Below are 16,380 nucleotides of genomic sequence, written 5' to 3'. Positions count from 1 at the left end.
CCCAACAATGACTTTATAGTCCAATCAAAATCCGGCGGCTTCCCCTACCTGTGGCATCACTTTCATTAAGATTTTGGTGAAGTATGTTTTTCTAATTTGGTTTGATTTTGGTATATGCAGCCAAGTTCCATTTTCTGGTCTGCCTTCCCTGCGACCCAAGCCTCCAGCATTCCTGTGCAGACTCCCGGGGGACTTTGGTGGAATTGCCAAGATGGGCAACTTGCTTTACCCGCTGTGCTCTTTATTCAGTCAGGCTAGAAAATGGAACTATCCTCAGACGACATCACTTGTCTCAGTTCATTGGTAAAATTTTCATTTATTTTTTGAATGATTATTATTTATGGTGGTAGTGAAAAACAGCAAAGGAGACATTTGACAATGGGTTTGTTAGGGTTGGTCTTTGGTTGTGGATGGTTTTTTCCTTTTTTCTTTTCTTTTTCTTTTCTTTCGTATTCACTTCTTTTGGGGCTCACACCACGCTGACAAACATGCATTCGGGAAGGGAAGGAGAAGGGTTTCGATTTCGATGTGTCATGGGTGATACATGCCATGGACGACCCCAGGACACGAACCCCTGCCCTCCCTTAGCTGCCATCACCACCACCAAGAGAAGAAATGACCCAAACCAAGAAGGCAACTCTAACAAAAAGAAAGGAATATGAGGCATACTAACCAAAATGAAAATAATAATAATAATGCCCACAGGGAAGAAATAGCACCCACACACCCAACATCCATGAAAGGAGCAGGAGGCAGAGAGAAAAGATGGGGCCTCAAAGCGTGCACACACCATACGCTGACACACCCATGCGAAAACCATCAGGAGCCAAGAGAAAAGGTGGAAGAAAAAGGGGAGGGAAGTGGGCAGGGGTGAGGAGAACCAAAGGGAAGAGTCAAAATCCACTTCACACGTGCATGCACTGAAGAAACCGGAACACAAGATGGAAATAAACACAAAACAAAACAAAACACTGGAAACTACAGGGTCATCTTTCCCCTGCCTGCCACCTCCCTCACTAAAAAAAGAAAAGAAAAAGTCCAAACCCAACCCCAAAATATATGAAGGATGAGAGGAGAATGAAGAAGAGTGGAGACAAAAATAAAGAGAGGGAAGAGAGTGGAATTGGGCTGATGATTGGCAGGTTGTTAGTAATGAGGAGGAAAATGGGGGAGCAAATTCTGATGCTGATGGGGAAATCCACGAGACAGGAACATGCCATGCAGAGTCTGTATGGAGGACACACTGGCAGAGCTCCCTATGGCCACGGTGGGGAGTAAGGTGAAAGCAGGGAAAACAAGAAGAGAGAAGAGTACTTTCCTCCCCAGATCACCTGCGGCAGGGCAGCCGTGGCCACACCAAAGGGAAGGAAAAAAGGGATTAAGGAGGGAAGTGGGAAAAGAAAGGAGCGAGAGTGAGAGGGATAGAAGACAGAGAAGAAAGTCCTCAATAGAAATCCTCTTGTCTCTAGTCTGTAACTTCAAAGTTGCAAAATAACAAAACAAAAGAAAACAAATTTAGCTAAATGAAGAATCTTTCTTTAAAAAAATTTTTTTAGGAAAAAAAAAAAATGACAAACTAGAGAAAAGGAAACCGTCCCAACCAAACTCATCCAAATACCATTTCCAAGACTGGCACGTCCCCTTCCTTTTTTTTTTTTTTTTTTTTTTTTTTTTTTTTTACAACAACAAAAAAAAGACTTGCATTTAATTCAACAACAAAAAAAAAATTTAAAAGAAGAAGAAACAAGTCTAAGGAGGATAAAAGGGGGGTTTTGGGGAGGAAAAGGGGGGCAACACACGGCAAACCCAAAAAAAGAGACAATAAGAATGATATCTACCAGACAATGTAGTTTGTTTACCATAGCGTGTCCGATGCCTGAGTGCTTTGCGGAAAAGGGGGAAGAAAGGAAATTAAAAATTGTGAACAGAACGATTGTTAATTAAAAAAACTAAAAACAAAGATGAGTCGTTAGGGTGTTAGTACATTAGTCGGTTAGTAAAATGACACATTGCATGAATGATCTTGTGTTAGTTTTTCAAAAAAAAGGCACCCGACACAGAAAAAGAGAGTGGGGAAGACAATGAGACCAGGACTCTATGGAAAACCTTGGCAGCCAGGGCACAGCTAGGAAGGGAGCTGCAGTCCACCTTGTCACGTAACCCCCCCTTCTTCCAAATATCACTCAGACCACACCTCACCCCGGTTAGAATTAGCACCATACTTACTTTCCAAGAGCTCTTCTGAATGAACACCCTTTCCCTTCCCACCCTCTAGCACATACACAGTCCACCTATCCTGAAAGAAAATACCCCTAAAGTTTACTATTTCAACATGTAGGTAGATAGTTAGAGCTCAAATACCAATGCGCTGGGCACTTTTTTAATATATATATATATATCTGACTCAGACTATTTGCATGAATGATTACGACTTTCAGTAGAACGACAACAACAACAACAACAAAAAAAAAAAAACAGAAAGCATTTAAAGGTCACATCTAGCATAGGAAGGCTACAACTCTAGCTCACTCTGGGTTTCCACAGGCAATTAAAGACCCATGACGCTCTTGATTTTGTGTGGATGTGTGCAACAGGAGAGGGACATCCTCCTCTTTCCTTTCTTCTTCGTTTACAATAACTGTACTGTTGGAGTGCATAAAAATAGTTGGGAGTCTTCTTTACTACCCAATGCAGTTATTATTTTGTTTTCTTTGCCAGAATGCTTCCCGTTGGAATGCCTCTACCCCCATTCTCCTTTAGAAAATGCTTTTCAAGCTTTGAAGCAATTTCTCCTATGGATAGCAGAGAGGACTGGCAGGTTAAACATGATTAAAGAAGCCCTACAATTAGTCTCCGCTTGCTATTTTCAAATATTCAAATGCCAGCACACCCTGAGCTGGGTGCGAGGCCGGACAGCTGGAACACTGGAAGACTGGTAACCCCAGTTTTGTGTTCGTGGTTTGACTAATGTGGCATTACAGGTAAAGCAATTCACATGAGGGCCATGTTCAAGGTCAGATTTTAAAACAAAACTGAAAACAAACCCAAAGAAACGCATCACTACCTTGTCCCTAATCCCAGTTACAGTTTGGAATAGGCAATCCACATTCCTTCCTTTAAGTAGAACTCCCAGTGAAGTACCTGCCTTTGATCCTGACTCGGCTCAAAGGTAGAATCATGAGTATAAGACCAAGAAGGAAGAAATGGGCAAAGTTCTGCTCCATTTAGTAATGAATACTCCAGGAAAGTCCAAGTAAGCATTCCTCAGATGAATTTTTGCCACAGAAGCCATTCAACCTTACCAAAAAGGTAGATGAGACCGTCATAAGCTTGTTATCAAATATTTATGAAGCAATTTACAGTTTAATTGAAATAGACAGGGGCTTCCAACCCCTTCAAATGTATCCTACAGAACTAAAAAAGATGTTATAAATGTATTCTTAATGGGCAAAATAATCATCTTAGATGATTCAGCACGGAAAGGATTTGCAAAATCCACTCTGGTTTTCTGAGATTTCCCTCTCTTTCAATAAATTGCATTTAGATGCAAAATTCAGTCAGGATTTCAATGAAGTCCAATTTTGGGCGCACTCTCTCTATGAGATTCATTTTCCTTCTGCCAAGAAATGCCCCAACACCCTAGGGCCTCTGTAGCCTTGTCCAGAACTGAGAGCTCTACTTAGCTGCATCGCCGGTGACAGACAGACACAGTCACCTTCACGACAGACTACTCAGATTGTAAATCGTGCGCATGTCACAGTGAGTCTAGCACCCAGACCATGGAGGAGCTCATAATCCTTCTGGAACATAAGGTGCTTTGCATATTTAGCCACCACATACGGCTGGGGAGGATTATAATCACCATTCACAAATGGAAACTGTGGTGTGGAAAGGTGAAATGGCTTGTCCAAGGGCACTGAGGGAGTTGGGTCTTAGAACATGGAAGAGAAACCCTCCAGGGTTGCTTTCCTCTGCTTGCTGACTGAAACAGCACAACCAATGTTTGAATAACACTTTAGTTTATCCCCCGCTCAGTTTATAGGACGGAACTGGGGCCCAATTCTATTTTAGAGAAATGTTTTCAGTAGAAATAAAAGTGAGCCTTTCTCCAGCTAATTGGAATCATTCTGGAATGGCAAGGAAGTGTATGGAGTGGGAGAGAATCAGAGAGACAGGCTGACTGGTAAGAACCACAACCCGACCCTGCTCCCCAGTACATGGAAATTCTCCCCTCTGCTGACTAAAGGGTGTTACCATGTACCTGCCAGTCAAAACTGGCAAAAAGGTTATATTTTATTTTTTGGTCTAGTCTCTACAACTCAAATACATCACACCCTTAAATGTTGGCAAATGGAAATTCGACTTGGGCCCTCTTGACAGCTGAGCTGTGTAAGCATGTATGGTGGATTATTAAAGAAAACATCAGCAACTGGACTGTTTGGTCTTAGAAGAAAAACAGAACAGTGATTCAAAATGTCCAATCCATAGGTATTAAGATGAGTGGGGGCTCTAAGTCTTGGGTTATTTGGTAACGTCACAGCAGATAGAATAGAGATGCCTTCTTCAACATGTGTTAAGTGTTAAACGGGCAGTTTTGAATACTGTGTGTTCCCAGCGTGTGTGAGCCTTCTCCATTCACATAATAGTATTAAAGAGTTACACTTTTATCAAATGGAAAACATATGCAAACACCTGTCAGTTCTTACGCTTTCCTATTTACATTAGAAGGCACTGAATCAATCATATTGCAGAAGAAAATTTGATAAGCGCTTTCTGGAAATTTGCATAATGTTTTCTGATTAATAAAGGCTGAATGCTATCTAACTGGGTTTAATGACTAATTCACAAGGAGAAACACCAAGTGAAAATAGCAACCTGGAAAAGGCGGTGTCAGCACAGACCTGGACTTTCACAGGACTTTTTCTGGACTTGTTCTCTTCACTGATGTGGCCTGATTGAGGTGTTAATATTATTACTGTTGTGACTATTATTATTAGTTATGAAACTGAAAACCACTTCACTTGGCTAAGGCTTTCTGAGATGTTGTCACCTGACGGAGTCGCCTGCTCAGAATCAGCAAGCGATGGGAGTTCTCAAGCACGAACAGAACCAGGAAAGGCTGCTCCAAAGTTGACATTTTTATTTGGGTCCTTCCACTTTCCAGGCCTCCCAGTCAACTGAAGAGTCTCGGAGGTAGAGACAGGGGCAATAAAGTAGGAGCGGCACACCAAGGAACAGAGAAACAGAGGAATTCAGAAAGATTCCAGCTAATTCATTCGAAGGCTAGAGGTTAACATAACAATGGGGCAGGGAGGGGGGTGAAAGTGGAGATGGGGTGGTAAACTAAAAGGAGGAGAAAAAGGAAGACTTTCTGGAAGGAATTAAAATCATGGCATCATGATAATGGCTAACTTAACTAAAAAGAAAAACATATATTCAAAAAATGAGGAAATCTAGCAAGCTGCAGAAACAAAACGCTGTCCCTAATTGAATTTAACAATACAAGATTTCAATGTAATTAAGAAAATGATAAAAACCAAAGCAGAATAAAAGGAATGAAAGTACTTTTAACTTTTATTATCTATACAACTGAATTTTCTTCTGGACAAAAAAAAAAAAAAAAACAAGCACAGTAGAGAACTGAAGTATGAGAAGAAACATATTTTCATCATTTTCCTTGTGGAACTGCAGAGACTGGGATAATGTTAGACTTCGATAAATCCAAACCTGTTTCTACACCCTTCTCCAGCTCATCCAGCACCTGCTTCACAAACCTCCTCCCCAGCTACCTAAGAGGAGCCTCCGGGCACCCTCTCCCCTCAGCCATTACCTGCCGAAGGTTGCGTGTCACTTTGACATCGTGCCAGGCGTTGTCGTTGAATTTTCCATTCACTGGCTCCACAATGGCCTCAAAGGCCCCGGACCCCAGGTTAATGACCAAGGAGACCGCGCCATCCTTCAGAGCCAGGTTGACATAGTCAGCCGACTTGCCCGTGTGCAGGATGAGCCCATTCCGCTGCCAGGTCTTAAAGGAGAGGGTGATTTCATCACTGCTGCTCTGGATCGGGTTCTGAGACAGGTCGTAGCACAGGTACTCAGAGCCTCGGAACGTGGCCACGTTCTCCTCTCGAGCTGCAGGAAAAGGAAAGAGGAAAGCAGTCAACACTTGACTGGCATGAGTCAGACGTACGCGAATACCAAAGAGAACACATCCCCCAGGGCACTGCCCCTGCCAGTGAGCCGAGGGCAGCACAAGCTCCCTCCGACTCTTCCACCACCAAACCTGTGTCTAAGTACCACAGAAACCGCTAGAGACAGTAACTGCAAAAAAGCTACGTCTCCTCACAGGGGTAGAAGACCAGCACAACGGTACAGGAGAGCTTGCTGCCTTTCCTTCACATTTTCTCAGAGGAAAACCTGGAGGGAAATTTTATGCTACGTGGTAAAGTGAGGCTTACATTGCTTTTGCTTCAATGATGGCTTTTCAATGCTTATGCCAGAGCTGGTTTAGAATGGATAATTAACTCTTCTGACAAAGGGTTCTTTAGCTCTAGGTACCTTTTATTGACCAATAACTAGAAATCAATTACCCTGAAAGATCTGTCTCTAATTTCCATCCATCAATAATAACCCAGCGAACTTTGGTTTCCATGGTAGAGTCCTGAGCCCAGGGGAATGTGACAGGGTTACTAAATAGGAGGTTGAACCAGAAAAAAAGGTGATCAAGCAGATGAAGAAAAAGGGATAGAATGAAATTTGGTAATATGCTTTGACAAGACAACAATAGCTCCCTTAGACACAAAGGGATCTCTGCTCCAGGGGTCTCTGATTTACATGGCCCTTGTTGGACCATCCTAGAGAACATCTTTCCCCCATAGGACTAGGGGTCTGCAGGGCCAAGACAGCATTCCAGGGAAGCACACGCTCTCTTTCAGAGCCATACACTGGGATCCTCTAGTTTCCCACCCGGAGAGCCCAAGGCCTGTTTCCAGGACTTGTGCAGACCTCGTTCCTGGACTCGTTTTCCAATAGCAAATCATGCACTGGTGTGCATACCTTAAGATCTGAGGGCTAGCAATGGGGGACCCTCTTCAGGGCTTTGGGCAGAGCTTGGCCACATGGGCATCCATGCACATTTATACGAGAGCCCTTGTGGATACAGGGAGGAGCCAAAGGTAGAAAGAGGAGGGGGACAGGCCACAGGCTGACAACCAGAGGGGCTGGTTCTCCCTGTGCCAGCAACTCCCAGTGCAGAATGCTGAGGAATCCAAAAATTCTAAGTGTGCACCTGGCTTACCACGTAGTTTCAAAGGTATATTTGTCAAGATAAGAGGATAAAACAAGTTTTATTTTTATTTGTTGATGTAATTTACAATTTCAACACACACCCTATGGCCTTGTGTTCTTCTGCCAAGCCTACTTCATCCCAGGGTTGGCCAAAAGCTATCAAAAGCACATCATTAATGAAAGGAAATGGTCAAGAAAAGGTTGGACATGCAGTTTCCCGTTCAAGAATGGGGGCTACCAAATAAAGTAGAGCACATTCTATTTTCTCTTCTAGAACCACACTTCAGCCTTAGTAACCAAAGTCCATTCTACTTCAGCTTAGCTCCTTATCAACCATCACAGGCAGCCCTTGCTAAGTCACTTAGGTAAAATAAACATATTCTCATCATGAGGTAAGAGCTGAGGTCATCATATGGGAGAGATGACCACCCACTACATACTATATTAAACTGATCATAGCATCAAAAGACATCATTAAAACATGAACCCCAACTTCACACTCCAGAGAGTTAAAGATCAGGTTTGCCCTGTGTATTCCAGAGGATCTCAATGATATGTGTCTACCTGCATATTCCTTTTTGCACGCACCCATACGCACACACACCACCACATTAGTATAAGCAAGAAGACCTGTTCACCTATAAATGACCACAATGTCTCCTACACACGAATAAGTAGCAAGTACTACTTGGCACATAAGCCATGTCTAATGCATTTTACCAAACAGAGCCAAAAAAATAAAATCATGGAGCAGCAATTTGATACCATCTGTATGTTTGAAACAGATCCGTCCAACCCCCTAGCGCCCTGTCTATTGTCATGATCTCTCCTCTCATTTCTGAAGAAACGGCTTTGTTAAAATGCAACTGGATGAGCCTTTGTTTCGTACACCAGGAGGTAAGCCTGTCTCGAGGAAAAGACAGCAAATGCAGTTATCACCACCAAACTCTTCTCCTATGGATGCAAATGTGCACGGAGCCAACTACTATGCCTGTCCTTGGCACCACATGTGGTATATTAACGGGTGTCTTCTATACACATTTAAGTTCTACCTTATGTGCCCACTGAACTGAGATAAATGAACAAGGAAATGAGTGCCTCTAAAAAGATGCTTAAATTAATCATTGAGTACCCCTCAAAGGGGAAAGGCTTGACTGAGAACACTAAGGCACCAGGATATCATTTGATGTGCTATGTGGTGCTTAATATTTGACATGTAATTAAACCAAGGAGTATATAAAAATAAGTTTTAGAGCTTATAAGGGATTTTAGAGCCTGCCTTATTTAATGCCCTTATTTTATCAAGGAAGAAACTGAAAACTAAGAATAAGTGAGTTACCCAAGACCACAGTCAGCCCGTGTTACTCTGGACTTCTAGTGCCTATCTAGACTTTTCTCTAAATATGCTTTTACACATAGCTCTGGAGGTACCTCATGTTCCTACTCTAGTACCCAAACGGCATGAATGACTCCACAGAACCATGCACTAATTTACAAACCATCCCAAACCTTGGATAAATTGAGCCAGAAACCTATTCCCCCCAACCCCATGTAAATCACAGTTGCTCACCAAAACTAGTATTTCCCTTTCCTCCTTGGAATTTGGGCATGCTTAAAGCAAAAGGACTTGTTTTATGTGGAAGGCCATAGAAGAAAAATGACATCATTGTAGAGAAGAGAATATCACAATAAATAAACAAGAAATAAAACCAACGTGAGAAATCATCTATGTAAATCACATGCATATTTATGCTAATCTGTATGCAAATCAGCCAAATGAAGATTTTTATGTAGCCGAGCAGGTTCCTTTGCAAGTATCTAACAAAAATGCTGTAACAATTCACAACCGTCCCAATCTCCTCACTCAATAACTTCTCCAAGTTCACCTCTTCCTAGGGCTGGCAGAGGCTACCAAGAGCATCACCCCAGATGCTGGTTATCTCCTCCACATATCAACACACAATGGACAATGGAAAGCCACTCTCTGAGTCATATTCTAGATAAGCAACATTGTAACATTTTTGAGGTACCGGATGCTTTCCTCCTGTGTGGGAAGGAGACACACTGGCAGTGCACGACCCTGTTTTCAAAGGAGCAAATGAGGGCCATGGAAGGAGAGTAAGGACCTTGAAAAAAGAATGTTCCTTTGCATACTCCTGCAACTGATTTTCTCCTAAGATTCCAATCTGTCTTAATTTCCCTTTGGTAGCCAAAGCTTAAGCACTGTCTTATCACCTTGAAAACCATACTGAATTGACAATGAACATACCTAAAAGGCACAAAACTAAATAGTGACAAGCACATTTCTAAGCCCATTCAATTCTCCAAACTCTCCATTAGAAAAATGTAATATTGCCCCAAATCTGTTTCTATACTTAGTATTTACACAGAGAAGGAGGTTGAAGAGACAATGCAGTCACCTTGTATGTATTCAAACTAAATAGGTAGAGAAAACAAATGCAGGGGATTATGTAACAGAGTACACAACAGCTTAGCATAAAGCTACAGCTTGGCAAGAGGGCATGCACTGACATGGCTAATGGACTGTTTAGATCCACTTAAATTATATCACCCCAAAGTTTATAATCAATTGCATAAGTGTTAAAAATGTTATTCTCACTGCATGGAAAGCAGAGCTCAACTCTGTATAACAATAATCGTTTACCCATTATTTGTAAATGTCCAAATGATTAAATACTAGATGCAATCTAGATATGTATAACCCAAGATTTTAAATCAGTTTGTATAAGATATGTAAAGTACTGATCTTTCAAAAGGCTTGTTAATCCAACTACTATATATAAATAGCATTAACAAGCATTTATTCAATTCTATTTTCCACTCTCTCCCCACCAAAAAAAAAAAAACACCCAACCAGTGATTTATATAATAATATCTCTATTTCTCTGAGAAACTGCAAAAGAGATTAAAATATTCAGTGTAATACGTTTTTACTATGCAATCTAAGAAGTGTGGTGAAATGCATATCACTGTTTAATTGGGTCTGTGCTTTCTGATAGCTTGGTGTCTCAGGCTTTGAGATCAAGAAATCCAGGTTTTATTCTGAAGGTTATGAGAAGTCATTGCACAATTTTACTGAAAGGATGGAGGGTCCCATTTGTGTTTTTAAAAGAACACATAATCTTTTACAAAAATATTTTGCAACTCAACTCATATTGGGTTGAATGTGAACTGAAAAGAAGAGGGAAATGAAGGCAGAGACCCCAGTTAAAAGATGAGAACACATTTGAACTGCTTTTCTGAGGGTGCCTGGGACTAGTTCAACTTGGATGTTGACACCATCCCCAAGTAAGGTTTGCCTTGCGCTGAGCAAGAATGCAAGCAAAAGGCTCTCAGGTAGTGGCAAAGGCAGAGGTACTGGCAAATCATCGACCATGAGAAGAAGCCAGAGTTTGGACATTTACGATCCAAATCAGCCACGGAACACCAAGGACGGGAGGTAAATATTGAGGAACAATGATACGTCAGACATGAAAGGGCTCAAGCGAGAACATGTCAGGCGTGGGTAAAGGAGGGTTCTAGGCCCATCTGCAAATACACGTTCACAGTTGTGTAAATGTCCTATATTTCCAATTGCTTTCTTGTTACTTGTGGTCTCTCAACACTCTAAGAGGTCACTTGGCTATGATTATGCCAGTGTGAGGAACTGGAAGCACATAGTTTAGATGGGTTATCCAGGGCACTAAGAAGCATTCAGGCTGGTTCCACATCCTTAGTCCTCTGATTCTCATTCCATGTCCATAGCTTTAGCTATGACATCATACCACCATTTGGCCAGGAACTCAAACTCTCAGAGGAACAGATGCCTAGAACCCCACTTCTGCTCCTACAACTGAATGAAGTTCAATGTGTTAAAAGGAGAAACCATGGACAATGACTGTAAGAGCCCACTCACACAGCAGGAGCCCAAGAAGAGGAACAGAGAGTGAGGCTGCCTTTAGTCCGAAAGTCTCTAGTAGCAGGCTGGAGAAAGTCAAACTGGGAAGCCCATACTCTTCGCCTCCGCCAGAGGTGCTTGGAAATGGAATTTTCAGACACCACTTGGAAGAGCCTATTAAAATGCTAAGCCCTCTGGAGTGGCTGTAACCACTGGCCCTGAGCAGAACACCTAGAGTGTTCGAAGAAAGGGAGTGGGAACCAGCTTCCTGAGGATGCACCTCAGAGACCTGGGCAAAACTGCTCTCGTCTCTGAGTCCTTTGTCCTTCAGCTGGCCTCCATGCTGCAGTGCGGTACTTTAGTCTGCAAGATGAAAAGATAACCCTTGTTATGTTATCCTGGCCTGGCCCTGAAACTCACGAGGCACAAAAATACAAGGGCTGCTGCTGCCCTCCCCGCCAGACAACGGGATGGCCTGTGGTCCTGGGGCCAGCATGCTGATGCCTTTCCCCTGATGCACAGACTCAGCAGGGATGATGGCAGTGTCTGTCCTCCAGTGGTGCAGGTGCAGTGAGAGGCTCCAGGTTCTCAAGCTGTAAAGTGATACATCACTCAGTTCTTCTGGCCACTGCTTCCTGGGCAAAGACACAGTGATGGTGATGAAAGAGCAGGGGGTACACAAGGCAGAAATGAACTTACAAAGAAATCCACAATTGCTTAATTGCTCTGCTCACTCCTAGGGACGCTGCATATTATCCACTCAATCCCAAAAGGTGTCTTGAGCTAACGTGGCAATTGGGGTAGTTTGCTGGCAAAGGAACAATTATAAGGCAAAGGTGAGTTTGTTCTTGCACAATTCTATTCCCTTTCCATGAAACCTGCTAAATATCCAACTTCCAGAACAAGAACTCCCACCTCTAAGGAAGCTGTGGGCAGATCCCCCCCCTAGTTAATAGTTGGGCTGTGAGATTATCATATTTGCAAAAATTAGGGAAAAGCAGAAATCCTTTTACTAGAGTGTATTCCTAATGCCACTTCCTGCTAGAATCAGATGAGGAACACACTGATTGAGTAAGAAAGGCAAAAGACTGTACAAGTGAGTGCCCTCCCGGTTCTTGCTGTCCCCTTTCCCTTACAATGTATTTTAGGGCCAAACAAAGCATTCAGATAGATCAAACTGCAGAACTATCCCCCAAGGGGAAACGATGAATCCTTTACCTGCCACATCCCATCATACAGGTATTTTAAAAACAGAGTGTACCAGCAGAGAGCAAATTGTGTTGCTATGAGCAATCCTGAAAACACACACACACACACACACACACACACACACACACACACACACACACAGAGGAAATCTGACCTCCTGGAGCCATTTCCAACCCTTATCCTCAGACTCTGTAGGAAAGATGCAGCAGAGAAATAAATGGACTTTTCCACGCTGCCTGGGTCACTCACTAGCCTGCAGATGCTTCTTGAAAGTGATGAGAAGGAAAATAGTAAATCAAGTTGTCACTTGGAAAATAAACAGCTAGCATCCTGGCGAGGGAAGTCCACAAAAGAATGGCCTGGAAAATCACACTTCACTGAAATCACTAGAAAGCTAATGGCATCCTGAAGACTGCATTTCTCTCGATTGCATTATAATAAAAGTTAAATTTTCTGTTCATTCATTTAAAGACCAAGGATTTTCAGGTGCCTACTATGCACCAGGTGATGTGCCCAGTACTGAATGAACTTAAGCCGCATGGCAACCCTGTGAATAGGAATAATTAGCTAAAACTTTACTGAAGAGAAGAAGATGTAAAGCTACAACTCAAGTGCCTACTAAGTGCCAGACCCTGACCTAGACTCACACTAAACAGGGGACCCTCCTGTAGCACAGGGTATAGTGGGACTTTGGACCTAGTGACATGGAGCGTAATGATGGAAGTCTTTGATTTGGACAGACCTGGGTTGGACAGCCAGCTCTGGCATTTACCTAATTCTATGGAACCTTAGTTGATTACTTAGCCCTTATTGTCTAACCCTCAGTTTCCTAATCTACAAAATGGGAATAGCCAGAGTACGTATTTCATGGAATTGCTATGAAATACCAATCAGATAAAGTCCATGACCCAGTTCCCAGAGGCAAGGTGTTTGTGGCGAAGTGGTGGTGGTAAGAATACACACTCAAATAATTACGATTCAGCATGGCAAATGTTTAATAGGTGACACAGACACACTGAAGAAGGAATAATTGACCCTGGGTGTTGGGGAAGGTGCCACACAGGAGGTCAAACATAAGCCGTGTCTTGAAGTATAAGTAAGAGTTCACCACACAATATAGGATGGAATTCTAGTTACAAGAAAGAGCATCTTCAGTGGCGTAGTCATTAGAAAAGCACAGAGTGTTCAGGGAATGGTGAGAAGTTCAATGTGTAATGGGCAGAGTAATGGGCACATCTTCTTTGCCATATCCTGAGGCACTAGACATGGAGAATCAATAGAGGAGAGGAAAACTTCAGCTGGTGAGTGGCACAATTGTGCTTATCTTGTATTAGGGGTTCAGTGGGTGGGCAAATTGCTGGAATGGTAAGGAAGGATCCAGAAGACAAGGTAGAATAGATATTGCTATGAAACCATGGCCGGCAACAGGCACATGAAAAGATGTTCAGCGTCGCTCCTCATCAGGGAAATACAAATCAAAATCACACTCAGGTGTCACCTCACACCAGTCAGAGTGGCCAAAATGAACAAATCAGGAGACTATAGATGCTGGAGAGGATGTGGAGAAACGGGAACCCTCTTGCACTGTTGATGGGAATGCAAATTGGTGCAGCCGCTCTGGAAAGCAGTGTGGAGGTTCCTCAGAAAATTAAAAATAGACCTACCCTCTGACCCAGCAATAGCACTGCTAGGAATTTATCCAAGGGATACAGGAGTACTGATGCATAGGGCCACTTGTACCCCAATGTTCATAGCAGCACTCTCAACAATAGCCAAATTATGGAAAGAGCCTAAATGTCCATCAACTGATGAATGGATAAAGAAATTGTGGTTTATATACACAATGGAATACTATGTGCCAATGAGAAAAAATGAAATATGGCCTTTTGTAGCAACGTGGATGGAACTGGAGAGTGTGATGCTGAGTGAAATAAGCCATACAGAGAAAGACAGATACCATATGGTTTCACTCTTATGTGGATCCTGAGAAATTTAACAGGAACCCATGGGGGAGGGGAAGGAAAAAAAAAATAAAAATAAAATATATTTGTAATGAGGATTACTGATGGGCCAAAATAAAATTAATGTATCCTTCTACAAAAAAAAAAAAAAAAAAAAAAGAAACCATGGCCTGAGGCAATTCTGCTGCATATGCCTGCCTACCCACTTATAATAATTTATGTAATAAATTATTTTCACTTAACCACCTGATCTATAGAAGTCAAATGGTAATCATGTTTCTTTCACTACAGGCTTCTCATTTTAATTGTGGGTCAAACAGGCATTGAACACAAACAACACACTCTATCTTGTAAAGGGAACTGCATTTCCTTGTCCCCACAACTCCACAAGAACATTTCCTCCCCTTTCTCTGGAACAGAACAGTTTTAGAGTAACACTTGGACCTTCTCTCCTTTACTCATTTGTTTCCTCCAATGAGAGGAGTGGTTCATCTGGTTGGTGACTAAGTAAGAGTCTGAGACTCACAGGTCCACATTTGTTAATTAGGTGGTCACTATTCCCATGTGAACAGTCTCTCTCTTTATCCTTCATATCTGCCCTTCCTACAATGACAGAGTTGTCCTCTAAATTCTCCCATGCAGCAAACCTATCAGAGCGGACTCTGTCCCTGTAGAAGAATGTCTGGTTCTCTAGCTCTTCTCCCTAGGGCTGAGTAGTTGAGTTTAACTCAGGGGGAGAATCACAAGGAAGCCCAATTTGACCACAGATCAAAGCCACATTCTTTAACACAGCCCTACCAACAACAGAACTGATATTTAGATCCCTGACCTGACCACCAATTTGACTCTTATATCTGTTCCTCAACTGATTCAGAACGTCATGGTTGTGACCTCAGACAACCAGTCCTTGGATTGCTTTCACTTTGGGAACATAATAGGCACATTTGGAACTAAGAACTACATGAGGTCAATGACAAGTAAATATATCAATTACAGCAATAATTTTAAAGCCAGCTCTGTGACACAGTGTTTACTAACATACATTTCTTGAAGTTACGTGGAAGATATGGGTGATTATAATGGAGAAGGATTTAACTATGGTTGCTCTCCTGGAGATAAGTTTTGGATTGAGATTTGGTGGTTCTGGGTTTTAAAAAATTACAGAAATCACATGCACTTCCAAATCTACATATTCCCTTCACCCTTAGACCAGTCCAAAAAGAATAATCTGAACACTTATGTTTTCTTTTTAACCTGCTTCTTTTTCAAAGCTACACAGTAAGTAAGGCAATTGCACTGGAGTACCAAATGACTCTGTGATACTATAAATCATGGACCTGATGAGGGCAAAAAAAGTTACTAGGGACAAAATCTGGAGAAGAGACGATGGACGACTGTAGTTCTGATACAAATAGAATTGATTACAATGAGAAATATCCCCTCTGATTCTAGAGCAAGAAGCAGATCACCTGAAATGATTTAACACTGGCACCTATACTGACCTAATGGCTACCTAAATTAGATACTCACTGTATCCACATATACTGTTCAGAAAGGAATATAAAAGTTGTGAAAGGTTCACAGAAATTGGGAAAACCCACAGATATTAAGATATTTAGAAGCAATCAATGTGGATTTTTAAATCCATATGGACTTCTAAAATATTTATTTCTACCGAATCTCTTTCATCCAAGATGAAAACAAGTAAAGAATCCTCCATAACAAATCATCACCATAGCATCAGAAGAAACCTTGGAAGATGCTCTAATTGACCTCCAACCTCAGTAAGTCTGTATCTAAATCATCTTGGTGGTAGAACTATCCACCTTTAAGTATCCAGAGAAAATAGGACTTTTCAGTATTATGTGAAACTTCCTACAGATATTTTAGGAGCTCGAGTGGATACTGATCCTAAAAGAAGAAGAGATCTAGAGACTGCCAAGCTTCATGGTGATGATCAACAGGGAAGCATAATGTGTTAAAGGTTTTTACTTTTATTATCTCCTCCACTTGGCCCAGAATATA

At 42.0% G+C, this 16,380-nt stretch overlaps 1 protein-coding gene across 7 annotated transcripts in view; it reads right to left on the bottom strand.

The window, feature by feature from the left end:
• NRXN3 (neurexin 3) overlaps positions 1-16,380 on the bottom strand; it is a 1,671,444-nt gene that overhangs the window by 1,113,310 nt on the left and 541,754 nt on the right. For 5 of the 7 annotated variants that reach the window (XM_045060712.1, XM_045060711.1, XM_045060708.1 and 2 more), the window contains one exon: positions 5,831-6,132. In XM_045060712.1, coding sequence (XP_044916647.1) covers positions 5,831-6,132 — 302 coding nt within the window. Of the gene's footprint in view, positions 1-1,859; positions 1,884-5,830; positions 6,133-16,380 lie in introns of all 7 variants that reach the window. The other 2 variants (XM_045060707.1, XM_019833384.3) reach the window with 1 other exon arrangement.

Source organism: Felis catus, chromosome B3, assembly GCF_018350175.1.
Source record: "Felis catus isolate Fca126 chromosome B3, F.catus_Fca126_mat1.0, whole genome shotgun sequence".
In the NCBI taxonomy this organism is placed as follows: Eukaryota; Metazoa; Chordata; class Mammalia; order Carnivora; family Felidae; genus Felis; species Felis catus.
Note: the sequence above shows the minus strand (reverse complement) of the source record. Positions and strands in the feature narration are given on the sequence as shown.